At 45.9% G+C, this 19,131-nt stretch overlaps 1 protein-coding gene across 1 annotated transcript in view; it reads right to left on the minus strand.

The window, feature by feature from the left end:
• TRPM7 (transient receptor potential cation channel subfamily M member 7) overlaps positions 1-19,131 on the minus strand; it is a 431,707-nt gene that overhangs the window by 18,911 nt on the left and 393,665 nt on the right. Inside the window, exons 35-37 of the mRNA XM_063925998.1 lie at positions 15,356-15,438; positions 1,629-1,834; positions 50-101 (exon numbers count right to left, since the gene is read on the minus strand). Coding sequence (XP_063782068.1) covers positions 50-101; positions 1,629-1,834; positions 15,356-15,438 — 341 coding nt within the window. The remainder of the gene's footprint in view (positions 1-49; positions 102-1,628; positions 1,835-15,355; positions 15,439-19,131) is intronic.

The following is a 19,131-nucleotide window of genomic DNA, read 5'->3' on the forward strand; positions in this document are numbered from 1 at the left end:
TCAGCTATTGCGATGTAATGAATACATTGTTAAAATCAATTTAACGTGCCTTTTTTGTCCAGACTTGATAACTGATGGATCAGTTAAATTTTCTCCAACACCTAAAGTAGAAGGGGGACAAAAAAATAAAATAAAATATACTCTTAAAAAAAGCAGCTGTAAAAGGTTGAAATTGAAAAAAAAAAAAACACAAAAAAATCCCCCACAACTTGCAAAGACACAAATATTTATAGATTTGCTTAAAAATATTTGCTAAAATAAAATTTAGACATTTTAGGCGTATAGTAACAGCATCCTTAGAAACTATACTGAGTAGGTAAAAAAATCATTTTGGGATTATACACTATGAAGGAAGGTCAGGCCTCATCTGGTGCAGGGATTTGCATTTTATGGCTTTTCCCTTTAGGGGCTGAACTGACTGATTTTCCTTTCAACATCTGTGCGATCAAATAGCAGCTGCAGTGTTTTACACAGAGCTTAAAATAGTGGTCGCTCTGCTGTGTTTTAGCAGGGCACTGCGCCTTTCCCCTTTTTTCTAACAGACAAATGTGCCCTGCCCTGATTTGCAGCGCCATGCTGAACTCCGGAGAGTTGACTGCCATTGGAGGATTTATTTCCCATGCAGCACCTCCTGTACTCTGTGGGCAAATACATGCAGGGTAGGGTTTGAATACTGCTTCCTGATTCTACGCTGGCCTGACTTTTCACTGTGGAGTATACACGGTGCGCAACATACACCAGGCCCCTGGAGGAGGCGGTGCGCTCCAGAACCTGGGCAGTCATAAGCTAAGGGGACTTCCCCAGGGGTCATTTTCATCAAAAGTGCTGAGGCATGTCATTGTCATACACCACCACCATCAACCCAGGGCATTACACTGTCAATCACCACCATCCCAGGGCATGACACTGTCCTATAAGCTCTATGCATCCTTCATTGCCATTATACCAGAGCATGCCACTGTCATACATGACCATCACCATCCCAGGCAGTGCGGTCTATCTCATTAAGACCTGTTGTGTACACATTTATCAGTATTTCCCACTCCCACTGTGCATAAAGTACATTTATTTATTTATTCCATCTTATCAAAGGCACTACTGCAAGGCATATTTTGATTAGGGGGTCAGTAAAGTGTGTGACTTTGGAGAATAATTAAGAATTAAATACAAAATGGTTATAATGATATGCTGTGGGTCTATGTACACACCTTCAAAATTAAAATGTGCCCCACAGTGGTCAGCACCCTGGCCAAAAAATTCTTAGAAGTATATTCGATAAGTGCCAAATCGGAAAATCAGCACTAATTTGACCTCATTGTATTCAATAGCGGGCGTTTTCGCCCGTTTTTTAATCCATTTTTGCACATGCGAAAAAGGTACCCAAAATCTGTAGAAAACACCCGCAAATTCGAAAAAAAGACACATGGATCGGTAGCAAATTTGCCAATCCACATGTATTTCCTCCGTGCAGATTTTTTGACCAGTCGAAAAATGGCACGGGTGTTGATTAGGTCGAATGTAATTTGACCTAAAAACGGGCAAAAAAATGCAGTTTTTTCGAATTGAATACCCCCCTTAAAGGGAACACAACAACATGTGAATAAACATATGCAGGACATGACTGTTACCTTGCAAATCCAGAACAAGAAGTTCCCCTCTTGTATATTCAAAGGTCCAGTGACTAAAAGCCAACATGGTTTCTTCCAACATATTGGTTGGGATGCTCTCATCTCCATTGTTGTTATTGTATTTGCGGAACTCTCCATTCATACACTCTTCAATAGCAAACCATTGCCCTGCCGAATGACAGTATAAAAGAAACACTTCCAAGAACCTGCAAAACACAAGTACAACATCGATGTATAAAGGCAGGATTCATATATAATTCTGCTTTGTTTAAATGTAGAAAGCAATCATAAATTAAACTGATTTTCAAAAGGATGCAGAGACTCCAGTGCTCACAAATACAACATTATCTATTTTGACTGGATTTAAAAACTCCTTTATATTTGGTACATACTCCAAAAAAGTTTATTTTAATTGTGTATATGATGCTAAATGCCTGATGCCACTATCTATACTATGCCAACAACGTGACAATTTTATAGGACCTACAGTAGTAACTTAGGAGGAAAGATAAAGTGGTATTAAACACTGGACCTCAATAAATAACACTTGAGAAGATTATCCAAAAAATAAATAAGGAACTAAAATGAATGAAAGAACCTCTACAGACTGGATGATGTGTCCATTAATTGTCACTGCATTGGTATATCATGTTTTAGCACAAATATTTCCTGAAGTGCTCTACGTCATGCGTAATGTCATACACATAGAGTTCTAAGAAAATGATAATTGTCCGTCTTATGCCTGTAGGACAGCTCAGAGGAGCCGTCACGAGTTACCAATCTTCTGGCAGCAGAGCCTATATAACACTGACCTTTCTCCCATCACCACTCCTCCCCCCAGCCAATTTTTGAGAAGACTACTACTGTATATGTATCCAAAATTTAAATCTTATGCTATTACAGATTAAATACAAAATGGTCCTTCTGCAGTCCTTCAAATAAGACAGTGAAAAGGGTTTTCTGATATACCCGATGCTTTCCACTCCTTAACGGTGCAAGGGATGAAGTACATCCCCACACAGTTCTTTTAAAACATGCACATTGAGGGACTTCCGCTTCCGGCTGCATGCGGAGTGCAGCTTGAAAACGCTGCTCCGCTTGGGGACCCGCTCACCCGCTAATACGTAGCCGTTCTCGGCTACACACAGCGACCGCTACCCGGCTCATCACCCACTCTCCCCAGATGGATAAGTACCTGGCTCCGGGCGCCTCACAGAAACCGCAGCCACCTAGTCAGGAGAAGCGCCGCGCCGATCCCAACATGGCGCCGGACGCGTCCTCGGCCCCGTCCACGCAAGCCTCCAAGAAAGTGGCTTCACCCCAGGAGCTCACAGACCTCCCGCAGGTACGCCGCAACCCGGACACTCCCGCTACGTATGGCGACATTGTGGACGCCATTAAATCCACGATGTCACCTTTGTTATCCAAGGCTGTGGATGACATCTCTCAGCAGCTGCAGCACCTTACTACTAGAGTCTCAGACTCTGAAAACCGTATAGGAGCGCTGTGTCATGATATGCATTTGGCACAATGTGATATTATTAAGCTGCAGAAAGAAAATAATCAATTATGGAATAAAATCGATGACGCTGAAAATCGTTCCCGTTGCAATAATATCAGGGTGGTGGGACTCCCTGAAAATGTTAAAGGTCCAGCACTGGCTTCTTTTGTTTCTGTAACCCTAACCAAGCTACTAGGCATTGAAGATGAATGTAAAGATCTGGTGGTGGAGAGAGTTCAGCGAGTCGGCCCGCCTCCCCGCCCGAATGAATCACGCCCTAGGGTCACATTATTCCGATGTTTAAACTATCTTCACAAAGTGGCATTCTGGAGAGCATCACGAAAGATCCAGAATCTTATGTGGGAAGGAAAACGAATACGCCTTTTCCAGGACTTCTCTGTGGAACTTTCACGTATGCGTAAATCCTTTTCTCCTATCTGCTCGAAGCTAGTCTCCATGAATCGACGATTTGCCCTCATTTATCCTGCTAAGCTAAGGATCTTCATAAATGACACCCACTATGACTTCACGACGCCTGAAGATACACACGCCTTCCTATCTGATGACCGCGAGGATTCCACTGCTGACATCACTGACACCCCTGCTTGAACTCTTGCCACCCCCAGAACTGTCTCTTTTTTTGTTTAAAACTCCGCTTTTTCTCAGTTGTTGTGTGATGCATATATATTTCCACGGTTATTATTTTAGCCCTTCTCTCCCCCCACCCCCCTTTTTGTTTTGGTCTATGCTTCCTTATAATCTCTCCCCTAATTCAATATGACCCAGAGCCTATGGTTCTCCCCAATATTGATGTTTAGGTCCGTTACGTCAGCTCTTTTTTACAGGGTCCCTAAGCACCTGTCATGCCCCAGTATCTACAGTTGTCTATTGCTATCCCTTTCTATGGGATAAGCCCACAGTTATATCTATTGTTACATTTGCGGAATGTCATTTATGTCCTTTGGACACCTGGCATGTTGATCGTGCTATTGTTATGTTTTCTTGTATTCCCCATGTCTTGTCATTGCATGTTTTCCCCCCCTTTTCTTTCCTCGTGTTTGTCCTCATTTAGGTCCACCACCATTTTGCTCCGGATTGTACTCTCATCCAGACACATATGACTGAGCTGAAGATGGGTTCCTTCAATGTCGGTGGCATCCACTCTCCGGCTAAACGCCGTAAGGTTCTATTATATTTACATAAACAGTCTATAGATATTGCATGTCTCCAAGAAAAACATCTTTTACCCCCTGAGATCTTGAAACTCCAAATGCTTAAATGGAAAATTCTGGCCTCTGCCCCCTATAACTCCAAATCCAGAGGAATTGTAATTTTAAGTTCCAAATCACTACCTTTAGAAATACTGTCCACTTACTCTGACCCTGACGGCAGGATATTGATAGTCTCTTTCTCATTATTCAACACGACGTACACTCTTGGCTCTATTTACGCACCCAATGTCTATTCTAGATCCTTCCTCCAGAAGCTCATTAAATTACTCCTCCCACATATGTCTGCCCCCATTATTCTCTGTGGCGACTTCAACCTGACTGCTCACCCTACTCTTGATAGATCCTCCACGCGAAGACTGCGTACTCCATCCCCCTCCCTGGGGATTCCTTCACTGTTAAAAACTCTCCAATTAATAGACGTATGGAGGGCCCTTCACCCAACCCAGAGAGAATTTAACTTGCCTGTCTGCAGCGCACCACACTCTGTCTCGCATAGATTTTATTTTTCCCTCTTCCTCTCTTTTTCCCCTAGTCCAAGATGCAAACATGCATCCTATCATACTCTCTGACCATGCACTTGTCACTTTCTCATTCTACACGAAAAAAGAGCTGTCCCCATATAGAACATGGAGATTCCCAGCCTATCTCCTTAGCTCCCTGAAGTTTCGAGAACACTTAGATCAGGCATGGACTGATTTTCATATCCATAATAAGGACCACTCTAGCTACAGACCCCTCACTCTATTGGATGACGGCCAAATCGGTACTGCGAGGTTCTATTTTGGCCTTTGAGGCTTCCATACGAAAACGACTCTCTCACTCTTATACCACTCTCCAAGAATCATTGACTGACGCCTATGCTTCTTCTGTCCAGACACCTACCACTACTACACGCTCCAAGTATCTCTCTGCCAAGTCCCTTCTTGAGGAATTACTTCAGTCCATGTCTTATAAGATGAATTTCTCCTCTCATTATCGCTTTCACAAATTCGGTAATAAGATGAGTAAATTACTCACCAACATCCTCAATGGCACTAGAGCACCGATGATTGTCCACCCCCTCAAACTACAAGATGGCTCCTTCACTAATTCCACTGCACAAATCTCTCAGGTTATGACAGCCTTCTATACAGACATTTACGCCCCCCCTAACCCTACTCCTACCACCCCTCCTATAACTTCGCCTGTAATGGACGAACGTAAACTGACCAATACCTGGTCCCAACTCACTTATCCACAACTGCCGACGGAGTTCGCAGACTCCCTCACTGCCCCTATTTCCACTCTTGAAATAAGTAAGGCTATTAAGTCACTCAAACCTGCCAAGGCTCCTGGTCCTGATGGATTTTCTGGGGAATTCTACAGATTTTTCCTTGATAAATTAACCCCGGTTCTTGAATCGGTTTTTAATCATATTCTGATCAACCAAAATATCCCTGCATATTTTAATTCTGCCATTATCAAAGGGATTCCTAAACCGGGCAGGGACCTCTCCAATCCTGGCTCTTATCGCCCCATTTCACTACTGAATTGTGATTATAAAATCCTAACCAAGATTTTGGCAGAACGTCTTAACCCCCTCCTCCCCCATATAATCCATCAGGACCAGACCGGCTTTATTAAGGGCAGACATTCAGTACGCAATGTCCGCAAAGTTATGGCGGCTACCCAAAAGCGAACCTCTGTGACGTCTACTGACTCCCCCAATCTTTTCTATCGATTGACACTGAGAAGGCCTTCGATCTAGTCCATTGGCCACATCTATTTGACACTATGACCAAATTTAAAATCCCTGACCAATACATATCCTTCATTCGGACTTTATATACCAATTCCTCATCCCAAATCGCCTGTAATGGCTACTTATCTCCTCCCTTCCCGATCAAAAAAGGCACACGGCAAGGTTGTGATACGCACACCAGTGCTAACAGGAGTATACCGGTGTATGAACAGAGAGGGAAGCGAAGCAAACGAACTCACAGACAGTATAACATAACATACACAGGAGGTGATGGAATAACTAATAAACACAAAGTGAACGGAGAAGCCCAAAGGCTCAGGAATTGGGTGTCTCCCTAGTGTCAGGAATGCTCAGATGGAATAGAGCGGACAATGAAGCGATGTGTAGTGATTTAACATGTGGAGCACCTGAAATGATGTTGCTAAGACCAACAGAAAAAACCCCAAAGGGTTACCAACGGGTGTGGGAATAAACTCCTTGGTCAGAGATAGAAATATAGACACAAGGAGAGTATCCACAATCCTAACCCCCACTTGCAGGGCACAGGTTCAGCTTACTGCCACTAAACTGACACCTGGACGCCCTGCACAGTGAGGGAGGATTAAGCAAGCAGGTCTGAGAGTACAGCCGCAAACCTGCTGGGTTCACAGAATAGCAAAAGAACCCCAGCAGGTCAAACAACTGACTCCAGTCTTACTGCTAGGTCCGGATTGGCAGAATGAAGTACCGAATCCCAAGGCCTATTCGCAGTAAGCAACAAGTAAATACAAAGTCACACAGTACTAGCTAACTCTCTGGAACTGACTAACAAACAAAGATTCAGCAGCATTTGCCTAGCCTGAGAGGATGGTTTATATAGCAGGTGCTGTCCACGCCCCACTCAGACCTCACAGACTGTGAGCACAAAACCAGCGCCGGATTCCCTGCCGTGCACAGAGCCTGTAACCACTACATAGTAAAAACCCGGACAGGAGTATCAGCTGCGCTCGGGTTACTTCGCTAACACTTGCCTCCCGGCTGCCATGGCGACGTGGCAGCACAGAGCAGGAGATCCTAACAGTACCCCCCCTCTGACGAGGGGTCAAAGAACCCCTACCACCAGGTTTATCGGGGAACTGCGAGAAGAAAGAGCGTATCAGTCTGGGGGCATGAAGATCACAACTGCGCACCCACGACCGCTCCTCCGGGCCATACCCCTTCCAGTGCACCAAAAATGACAGCCGACCCCGAACCATCTTGGAGTCAAGAACCCTTTCAACCACAAACTGCCTCTGACCCCGTATCAGAAGAGGAGAAGGTCTTCCACTGGAAGAAGGATTACTAACCGCCAGTTTTAAAAGGGAACAATGAAATGTTTTATTGATACCCAATGAACGGGGCAGATCTAACTGAAATGCCACCGGATTGATAACCCTGGTGATCTTATAAGGGCCGATGAACCGGGGGCCAAACTTATGAGATGTCTGTCTCAACTTCAAATTCTTGGTGGACAACCAGACGAAGTCTCCTAATTTGAAGCTGCAGGGTCTTCTCCGCTTATCAAAAACCCTTTTGGTCACTAATGACACAGACACAAGGGCTTTCTTCACTTTCCTCCAAATACCCCTAAGGACCGAAACAACAGAGGAACCACCAGACGTGGAATCCAGGGGGTCAAAAGAATTGGCCTTAGGATGATGCCCATACACACACAGGAAGGGAGAGATCCCTGTAGCAGAGTGAGCCGCGTTGTTATAGGCAAACTCCGCCATGGACAGATGAGCAACCCAGTCAGTATGACACTTGGAGACATAACACCTGAGGAACTGCTCCAAGGACTGGTTCACCCTCTCAGTCTGCCCATTAGACTGTGGATGGTAGCCTGACGACAAGCTCACAGAAATCTGGAGATCAGAACAAAATGCCCTCCAGAATTTGGCCACAAACTGGGATCCACGGTCAGAGACCACATCAAGTGGCAACCCGTGGAGGCGCACAACATGCTGCATAAATAACTCAGACAGGCGTCTGGCCGATGGCAACCCAACCAGTGGAACGAAATGCTCCATCTTTGAAAACCTGTCAACGACAACCCAAATGGCCGTCATCCCTGAGGATTTGGGCAAGTCCACCACAAAATCCATGGAAATGTGGGTCCATGGCTTAGACGGAATAGAGAGTGGATGTAATGGGCTGACAGGAACCCCTCTAGGAGTTTTATTTCGGGCACAAACGTCACATGCCCGAACCCACTGATCCACATCCCTAGCCACCGAGGGCCACCACACCGCCCTAGACAGCAACTCCCGAGTTCTGGCAATACCCGGATGCCCTGCCGACCTCTTGGCATGGAATTCCAGGAACACTCGCTGTCTTAACCTAGGAGGCACAAACAAGAGACCTACCGGAAGGTCTGGAGGAGCCTGCTCCTGTGCTCTAAGGACTAATGATAAGAGGTCATGGGTAATGCCCACTTTAATACATGATGGGGACACAATGGGCAATGGCTCCTCGGTGGTCTCTTGAACTGGAGCAAAACTCCGCGAGAGCGCATCAGCCTTGATGTTTTTTGACCCAGGGCGATATGTTATCAAAAAATTAAAGCGAGCAAAAAACAAAGCCCATCGTGCCTGCCTGGCATTGAGCCGCTTCGCTGACTCTAAATATGCCAGATTCTTATGGTCGGTGAGAATTGAGACCACAAACTTAGCCCCCTCAAGCCAGTGTCTCCACTCCCCGAGTGCATCCTTTATAGCCAACAATTCCCGGTTACCCACATCATAATTCATCTCGGCAGACGAAAATTTACGGGAAAAGTAAGCACAGGGATGAAGGCGATTATCAGACACCCCCATCTGAGAGAGCACTGCCCCAATACCTATCTCAGAGGAATCCACTTCTACCACAAAAGGACGCTCTGGATCTGGGTGTCGCAGCACCTAGGCCGAGACAAATGCCCTTTTGAGACGGGCAAAGGCCGCTTTGGCCTCACAAGACCAGTGAGCAACATCCGCCCCTTTCTTAGTGAGTGCCACCAAGGGGGCCACTATAGACGAAAATCCAGCGATAAACAGTCTATAAAAATTTGCAAAGCCCAGAAAACGCTGAAGCGCCTTCAAACTAGTGGGCTGCACCCAATCCAGGACTGCCTGTACCTTAGAACCCTCCATTTGGAAACCTTCTGAGGAGATAATATACCCTAGAAATGCGATTTGCTGGACTTCAAACTCGCACTTCTCCAGCATCGCCCCAAGCTGGTGGTCTCTGAGTTTCTGGAGGACTAAGCGTACATGCTTCCGATGTTCCTCCAGGGAATGAGAGAAGATTAGGATGTCATCTAGATAAACAACTAAGAATCTATCCAAATATTCCCTGAGCACATCGTTCATGAATTCCTGGAAGACTGCCGGGGCATTAGAGAGCCCAAAAGGCATCACCAAATATTCATAATGCCCTGAGTGGGTATTAAAGGCAGTCTTCCATTCATCCCCCTCTCTTATTCGGATTAGATTGTAAGCACCGCGTAGGTCAATCTTAGAAAAAATGGTGGCAGTACGAAGCTGGTCAAACAAAACCGAAATGAGAGGCAGTGGGTACGAGTTTTTAATCGTGATACGGTTCAATTCCCTGAAGTCGATGCAGGGTCGCAACGAACCGTCCTTTTTACCCACGAAAAAGAACCCCGACCCAACTGGGGACTGTGAGGGTCTGATAAATCCCTTAGCCAAGTTCTCCTGAATGTACTCTGCCATAGCCTGAGTCTCAGGACGTGACAGGGAGTACAACCTGCTCTTGGGAAGCTTAGCATCCGGCAACAAATCAATGGCACAGTCATAGGGGCGATGGGGAGGTAGTACCTCCGCAACTTTTTTGGAGAACACATCCGCAAAATCTGCATAACATTCTGGCAATCCTGGCAAACTTAGCTGCGAGAGCCTGACTGGAAGGCTCAAGCAACTCCTGAAACAATCACTACCCCAACTAAGAATCTCCCCAGAGACCCAGTCAAATTGAGGGTTATGGGCCCTTAACCAGGGTAACCCCAAAACCAATGGGGCAAAAGAACAGACAGTCACATAAAAAGACAATTTTTCAGAGTGTGTGGCTCCAATAAACAAAGGAATTTGGCTGGTGCAGGAGGTAATTTTACCCTGGGACAATGGTTCCCCGTTTAACCCACAGATCTCAATCTCTGATGCCAAAGGTACTGAGGGCACAGAGTGTTCCAGGGCGAATTGACGGTCCATGAAAACCCCATCGGCCCCACTGTCAACAAAGGCCTCAGTCTTGACAGTTTGACCGAGGATCTCCAAAGTCACCGGAATGAGAAAAGTCTTTTTAGGAAATTCTGACTTCTGGCCTGACAGGATATTTCCCATCACCCTCAGGCCCTGAAGTTTTCCGGTTTTTCTGGGCATGATACTACAACATGACCTTTATTCCCACAGTACAAACACAAACCCTGCTGTCTCCTCCGCGTCTTCTCACGCGAGGAGAGGCGGGTAGCCCCAATCTGCATAGGCTCCTCGGAATATTCCTCAGAGTCTGAGGTTCCCTTGGGAAAAAAGGAAACTGCGGTCTCCCTTTCAGGCCTACGCTCTCTCAGCCGTCTGTCCACCCGGATGGATAACTGCATGAGCTGATCTAAGCTATCAGGCGAGGGATATTGTACCAGTTGGTCCTTTATCTGGTCAGAAAGGCCCCTTCGGTACTGGTTTCTCAGGGCTGGGTCATTCCACTGGGTATCATGAGCCAACCTCCGAAACTCCGTACTATAAACCTCAGCTGCCCGTCGCCCTTGCTTAAGAACCGTAATCTGAGCCTCGGCTGAAGCCATCTTGTCAGGGTCATCATACAAAATGCCCAGTGCCGTAAAAAAAGCATCAACACTTTTAAGCGACGGACAGTCAGGCTGTAACCCATATGCCCAGACCTGTGGGTCTCCTTGTAGCAAGGAAATCACCATGCCCACCCGCTGAATCTCCGACCCAGAAGACTGGGGCCTAAGCCTGAAATATAGCTTACAGCTCTCCTTGAAACAAAATAACTGCGAGCGATCTCCAGAAAAACGATCCGGGAGATTTACTTTCGGCTCCTTAACCCCTGAACTTGCCGCTGCTGCTGCGGGAGCTCCGCTAGCGGCCTGCGGGGTGTTCATTTTAATGGACATCTCATTAAATTGTCGAGTCAGGACCTGCACCTGATCGACCACCTGTTGCAAAGTATTTTGAGGGGTATGCTCCATATTCCCACAAAATTTCAACAGGAGTAGGGCTGCTGAATATGTTACGCACACCAGTGCTAACAGGAGTATACCGGTGTATGAACAGAGAGGGAAGCGAAGCAAACGAACTCACAGACAGTATAATATAACATACACAGGAGGTGATGGAATAACTAATAAACACAAAGTGAACGGAGAAGCCCAAAGGCTCAGGAATTGGGTGTCTCCCTAGTGTCAGGAATGCTCAGATGGAATAGAGCGGACAATGAAGCGATGTGTAGTGATTTAACATGTGGAGCACCTGAAATGATGTTGCTAAGAGCAACAGAAAAAACCCCAAAGGGTTACCAACGGGTGTGGGAATAAACTCCTTGGTCAGAAATAGAAATATAGACACAAGGAGAGTATCCACAATCCTAACCCCCACTTGCAGGGCACAGGTTCAGCTTACTGCCACTAAACTGACACCTGGACGCCCTGCACAGTGAGGGAGGATTAAGCAAGCAGGTCTGAGAGTACAGCCGCAAACCTGCTGGGTTCACAGAATAGCAAAAGAACCCCAGCAGGTCAAACAACTGACTCCAGTCTTACTGCTAGGTCCGGATTGGCAGAATGAAGTACCGAATCCCAAGGCCTATTCGCAGTAAGCAACAAGTAAATACAAAGTCACACAGTACTAGCTAACTCTCTGGAACTGACTAACAAACAAAGATTCAGCAGCATTTGCCTAGCCTGAGGATGGTTTATATAGCAGGTGCTGTCCACGCCCCACTCAGACCTCACAGACTGTGAGCACAAAACCAGCGCTGGATTCCCTGCCGTGCACAGAGCCTGTAACCACTACACAGTAAAAACCCGGACCGGAGTATCAGCTGCGCTCAGGTTACTTCGCTAACACTTGCCTCCCGGTTGCCATGGCGACGTGGCAGCACAGAGAAGGAGATCCTAACAGGTTGTCCTCTCTCCCCCCTCCTCTTTGCCATTGCCCTAGAACCCCTAGCACTTGCTCTTCGGTCATCTACTGATTTCACAGGTATCCCCCTCGCAAATACTGAATTGAAACTTGCTCTTTACGCAGATGACATGTTGCTCTTTGTGTCCAACCCTTTAGTCTCTATACCGGTAATCATAAACATTGTATCTTCCTTTGGACCAACTTCCGGGTACAAGATCAATGTCCACAAATCTGAAATTCTTCCTATCACTCCTTTAGCACCGTCCTTGGCCACTGACCCCACTTTAGCACAATTCACAATCCAGCCCTCCCATATCAAATATTTGGGTATCCTTATCACTCGAGATCCCCTTCAGATCTATAAGGCGAATTTCTTACCCCTATTCTCCAAAATTAAAACCCAACTAAATTCATGGACTAAACTCCCCCTGTCTCTACTAGGTAGAGCTGCTGTAATCAAAACTATAATTTTTCCTAAAATCTTTTACTGTCTCCAAATGATACCTTCCCCCCTACCAAAGTCGGGTGTACAAATGTTAAATTCACTGATCTCCTCATTTCTGTGGACCGGCAAGAGGCCCAGGATGAGATTATCTAAGCTAACACACCCGACTAGACTGGGAGGACTGGGCATCCCGGATTTCACTCTCTATCACTTGTCAATTCATTTTAGGTATATCTCGGACTGGCTTTTTAATAAATCTACATACACAGATCGCTCTCTAGATGATGCCATTTTTTCCCCATTCTCACCTAGCGCTCTATTACATACCCCCCTGAGCCTCCTCCCACGCCACATTCTGAATCATATTTTATTTAGGGGGTCTTATGACGCCTGGATATAAATAAACTCCTGAATAGAAATCATGCAATCTCACCTTACATCCCTTTCTGGGGCAACCCTAATTTTCCCCCTTCACTGCACAACTCCTCCTTCTCAAATTGGCACACAAAAGGACTAGACCTTGCCACCAAATTATTTGATCCTGGAGGGCGAATACTCACCTTTACCTTACTACGTGAGACTTATGATATCCCACACTCCAACTTCTACATGTACCTCCAAGCTCGACATTATGTTGACACCATTAAATCACTTATCCTCTCATTCTCTCCCCCAGACCCTTTACTTACACTCTTCCTGACTTTACATAATGGAGCATATAAAACAGACTTTCTATATAAATTACTCTTGACACCACTGACAAAGATCCGTTTACCCCTCTCCTTACGTCTTGGTCCACGGACTGTCCGTAAGTTACTACTACCCAGGTATTAATTTCTCATCATTATACCACCATGAAAATTCTCCAGTCAGCCTATCTCCAAGAAGTTCACTTTAAGACTTTGCATCGACTTTATATCACCCCAGCCCAGAAAAAATACATGCATTCCTCTGAGTTTGGTGAATGCTGCAAATGCAAAATGATGAATGCTAAATTTTTTCATTGCTTCTGGTCATGCTCAAAAATACTCAAATTCTGGAGGAAGGTTCTAGTCTTCATTAACACACTACTTTCTACCTCATTAATTCCTGACCCTCTTGCATGCCTCTGCATGAATTTTAGAAATTGGACACTCCCGGCAGACACATCATCTATTATACCTCTACTCACACTCATACTGACCATGTCCAAAAAATTGATTTTAACACACTGGACAGTACGCTCAGCTCCGACCCTATACGAACTGAAGAAAAGAATGCTGCAATTACTCCTCTTTGACAGACGCTCTTTGGCATTAGATCCCTCTCTTTCCTATGATAAATTTGTCTTGAAATGGAAGTATTATCTATGCACCCTTGATCTGACACAACAGCCCCTTTTGTTCTAGACCCCCCTCCCCACTTGAGCAAGGTTATTATCAGGAGGTATTATGATAGATGTCTACTTCCATTACTGAAACGAGAATTCTTCCTGTTTGCTTGTCACGAACGCCACCCACTTTGAAGCTCTTTGTCACTTGATGATATATTGTTTATGTTAACTTATCCTGACCTCTGTTTTGATTTGGATTGCCTCCTTTTTTTTTCCCTCTCTTTTTGTTTGTTCCTGGATACCAAGCTCATGTCTCACTGTTTCTTTTTGGGGTTAAAATCCCCCCAGCAAAGTAAATTGATAGCTGGTTTACTCATCTACTATATAATGATAATGGCACATAATGTAAGGTGTTCCGATTGTGCTCCCCCTATTTGTGCTTCCCCTCCTTATCCTGTCTCGTCTTTGTTCGTCTCCCCCCCCCCCCCCCTTGTTATTTTTTGAGGTTTAACTTCTTAGTAATATATCATCTTCTGAACTTAAAATTATACTACACTTCACTACGAGACCTGGTGAATACAACTGATTTCCTTCATGGAATATCTCTTCTGTGTTATCTTTCTGTTACATTTATATTGTTACTGATTCTCTATTTTTGAAATGTACAAAACCCTATTTCAATAAAAATGATTGAACCAAAACATGCACACTGAGGGTTGATGCAGAGTTTGCAGAGTGTAACTTGTTTTTGCACTGCATACACATGCTACAGAACAGAATGCACGCAACACACATTCAGGTTCATCTCTACTTGAGACTGAAGGGGTGTAACAAGCCTGTGAAGAGGCGCTCTAGCATACAGTAGGCAATGTTCAGAGAAGGCGTGCAATCGACTGCGGGCTATGCCTAGTTGGCTGGAAGAGTGGATGTGCATGTTTCCAGACTTTTGTTTTGCACCAAGGAAAGAGCAGGTGGAAGAGCACAGTGATGACTGGTATTAAATCAAGTGTGCGGATGGGGGCAGTCTGTTCACAAAGATCTGTACAACATTGCACGTGTACTGCCACCCACTCACAATGTGTAATGTAATCACTGCTGACTAGCACTCTACATCAGCCACTAGGTACAAACATGCAATATATTTTATTTTAAAAATAATATGCACGCACTTATTAGCTATTAAATTCTACACATTTCATAAAATAGCAATGCACAATACAGTGTACAATAAATAGAAACTGGTCATACACACTAGGTTTTTTTTTTAGATTGGCTTCCCATAAACAAGACTAGCAATACAATACACTGGAAAGATTTAGAAACACTATAAATCTGTACCTTGGGGAGTATGGGATAGATTTGGGCTTCATTGTATTGAAAGCGAATGTCATCTTCTGTGCTGCCCTCTGCTGCTGTATTTCCTAAGAGCAAAGACAGATATACAGTGAGAGCAGACCCCAGGCACAGCTACTTTACAGACCAAGCTCCCCCAATCTCTATTCTCTACGCAAAAATATCTTATTAACCACTTACAGAAATCACTGTTTCTAGATATTGCTCCCTACAAGTCAGAACACACGCAGTACATCACAAAAGATATTACTGTATGTTGCTAATGTTCTGTTGTATAAAGAAATTTCCTAACCAAATGATTAAAGAGCACCAAGCCAGCTTTGCTAATGTCCTACACCAGTGTTTCCTAACTCCAGTCCTCAGGTACCACTAATGCTGGGTATACAGAGGCTGATATATTGCCCGTTCAACTGAACAGCCAACATATCGTGGGCCTGTCAGCGGGTGTGTATTCCTCATATGTCTGTGAACGTCATCGTTTACAGACATATTGTGTTGGCTCTGCAGCACAGCCGATGACAAATATATCAGCGCATCGTGCTGTGTGTATGGGTGGACACTTGCTGCAGAGGCCGCCAGTGACGGACATCACTTTGGGGCAGGAACATGTAAATGAACGACCAGTTGCAACATCAGGTCGACAATCGGTAAGTGTGTATGCACTTACAGATCATCAGATAGGTCTGCGGCCTAGTGTGCCCAGCTTAACAGTGTGTCATTTACAAATCTCCTCAATATCACAAGTAAAAATAAGATTTTACTCACCGGTAAATCTATTTCTCGTAGTCCGTAGTGGATGCTGGGGACTCCGTAAGGACCATGGGGAATAGACGGGCTTTGCAGGAGACAGGGCACTCTAAGAAAGAATTAGGTCTACTGGTGTGCACTGGCTCCTCCCTCTATGTCCCTCCTCCAGACCTCAGTTAAGGAAACTGTGCCCGGAAGAGCTGACAGTACAAGGAAAGGATTTTGGAATCCAGGGTAAGACTCATACCAGCCACACCAATCACACCGTATAACTCGTGATACACTTACCCAGTTAACAGTATGAACAACAACAGAGCATCAGACAACCTGATGCAAACATAACATAACCCTTATTTAAGCAATAACTATATACAAGTATTGCAGAAGAAGTCCGCACTTGGGACGGGCGCCCAGCATCCACTACGGACTACGAGAAATAGATTTACCGGTGAGTAAAATCTTATTTTCTCTAACGTCTAGTGGATGCTGGGGACTCCGTAAGGACCATGGGGATTATACCAAAGCTCCCAAACGGGCGGGAGAGTGCGGATGACTCTGCAGCACCAAATGAGCAAACACAAAGGTCCTCCTTAGCCAGGGTATCAAACTTGTAGAACCTTGTAAAAGTGTTTGAACCTGACTAAGTACCTGCTCGGCAAAGCTGTAATGCCGAGACCCCTCGGGCAGCCGCCCAAGAAGAGCCCACCTTCCTTGTGGAGTGGGCTTTTACTGATTTTGGAAGCGGCAAACCAGCCGCAGAATGAGCCTGCTGAATCGTGTTACAGATCCAGCGAGCAATAGTTTTCTTTGAAGCAGGAGCACCCAGCTTGTTGGATGCATACAGGATAAACAGCGACTCGGTTTTCCTGCCTCTAGCCGTTCTGGCTACATAAACTTTCAAAGCCCTGACTACATCTAGTAACTCGGAATCCTCCAAGTCACGAGTAGCCACAGGCACCACAATAGGTTGGTTCAAATGAAAGATGACACCACTTTTGGCAGAAATTGCGGACGAGTCCGCAATTCTGCTCTGTCCATATGGAAAACCAGATAGGGGCTTTTATGTGACAAAGCCGCCAATCCTGACACATGCCTAGCTGAAGCCAAGGCTAATAGCATGACCACCTTCCACGTGAGATATTTTAACTCCACGGTTTTAAGTGGCTCAAACCAGTGAGATTTCAGGAAACTCACCACCACGTTAAGATCCCAAGGTGCCACTGGTGGCACAAAAGGGGGCTGAATATGCAGCACTCCCTTTACAAACGTCTGAACTTCAGGAAGAGAAGCCAGTACCTTTTGAAAGAAAATGGATAGGGCCGAAATCTGGACCTTGATGGACCCTAATTTAAGGCCCATAGTCACTGCCGACTGTAGGAAGTGAAGGAAACGGCCCAGCTGGAATTCCTCTGTAGGGGCCTTCCTGGCATCACACCAAGCAAATATTTTCGCCATATACGGTAATAATGTTTTGCTGTCACGTCTTTCCTAGCCTTTATCAGCATAGGAATAACTTCATCCGGAATGCCTTTCTTCGCTAGGATCCGGCGTTCAACCGCCATGCCGTCAAACGCAGCCGCGGTAAGTCTTGGAACAGACAGGGCCCCTGTTGCAACAGATCCTGTCTAAGAGGCAGAGTCCATGGGTCCTCTGTGAGCATTTCTTGCAGCTCTGGATACCAAGTCCTCTTGGCCAATCCGGAACAATTAGTATTGTTCTCACTCCTCTTTTTCTTATGATTCTCAGTACCTTGGGTATGAGAGGAAGAGGAGGAAAAACATAAACCGACTGGAACACCCACGGTGTCACTAGTGCGTCTACAGCTATCGCCTGAGGGTCTCTTGACCTGGCGCAATACCTCTGTAGTTTTTTGTTGAGGCGGGATACCATCATGTCCACCTGTGGCAGCTCCCACCTACCTACAATCTGCACGAAGACTTCTTGATGAAGTCCCCACTCTCCCGGGTGGAGGTCGTGCCTGCTGAGGAAGTCTGCTTCCCAGTTGTCCACTCCCGGAATGAACACTGCTGACAGTGCTCGTACGTGATTCTCCGCCCATCGAAGAATTCTGGTGGCTTCCGCCATCGCCACCCTGCTCCTTGTGCCGCCTTGGCAGTTTACATGAGCCACTGCGGTGATGTTGTCTGATTGAATCAGCACCGACTGGTTGCGAAGCAGGGTCTCCGCTTGACTTAGGGCGTTGTATATGGCCCTTAGTTCCAGGATATTGATGTGAAGGCAAGTCTCCTGACTTGACCACAGCCCTTGGAAACTTCTTCCCTGAGTGACTGCCCCACACCCTCGGAGGCTTGCATCCGTGGTCACCAGGACCCAGTCCTGAATGCCAAACCTGCGGCCCTCGAGAAGGTGAGTACTCTGCAGCCACCACAGAAGAGACACCCTGGCCCTGGGGGATAGGGTGATCAGCCGATGCATCTGTAGATGCGATCCGGACCACTTGTCCAACAGATCCCATTGAAAAGGTCCTCGCATGGAACCTGCCGAAGGGAATGGCCTCGTATGACGCCACAATCTTTCCCAGGACTCTTGTGCAGTGATGCACTGACACCTGTTTTGGTTTTAAGAGGTCTCTGACCAGTGTCATGAGTTCCTGAGCCTACTCCGTCGGGAGAAAAACCTTCTTCTGGTCTGTGTCCAGAATCATGCCCAGGAAGGGCAGACGCCTCGTAGGAATCAGCTGCGACTTTGGAGTATTCAGAATCCAGCCGTGCTGTTGTAACACTTCCCGAGAGCGTGCTACACTAATTAGCAACTGCTCTCTGGACCTCGCCTTTATGAGGAGATCGTCCAAGTATGGGATAATTGTGACTCCTTGCTTTCGCAGGAGCACCATCATTACTGCCATTACCTTGGTAAATATTCTCGGTGCCGTGGACAGACCAAACGGCAACGTCTGGAATTGGTAATGACAATCCTGTACCACAAATCTGAGGTACTCCTGATGAGGTGGATAAACGGGGACATGAAGGTAAGCATCCTTTTTGTCCAGAGAC

The sequence above is a fragment of the Pseudophryne corroboree genome, chromosome 6, assembly GCF_028390025.1.
Source record: "Pseudophryne corroboree isolate aPseCor3 chromosome 6, aPseCor3.hap2, whole genome shotgun sequence".
In the NCBI taxonomy this organism is placed as follows: Eukaryota; Metazoa; Chordata; class Amphibia; order Anura; family Myobatrachidae; genus Pseudophryne; species Pseudophryne corroboree.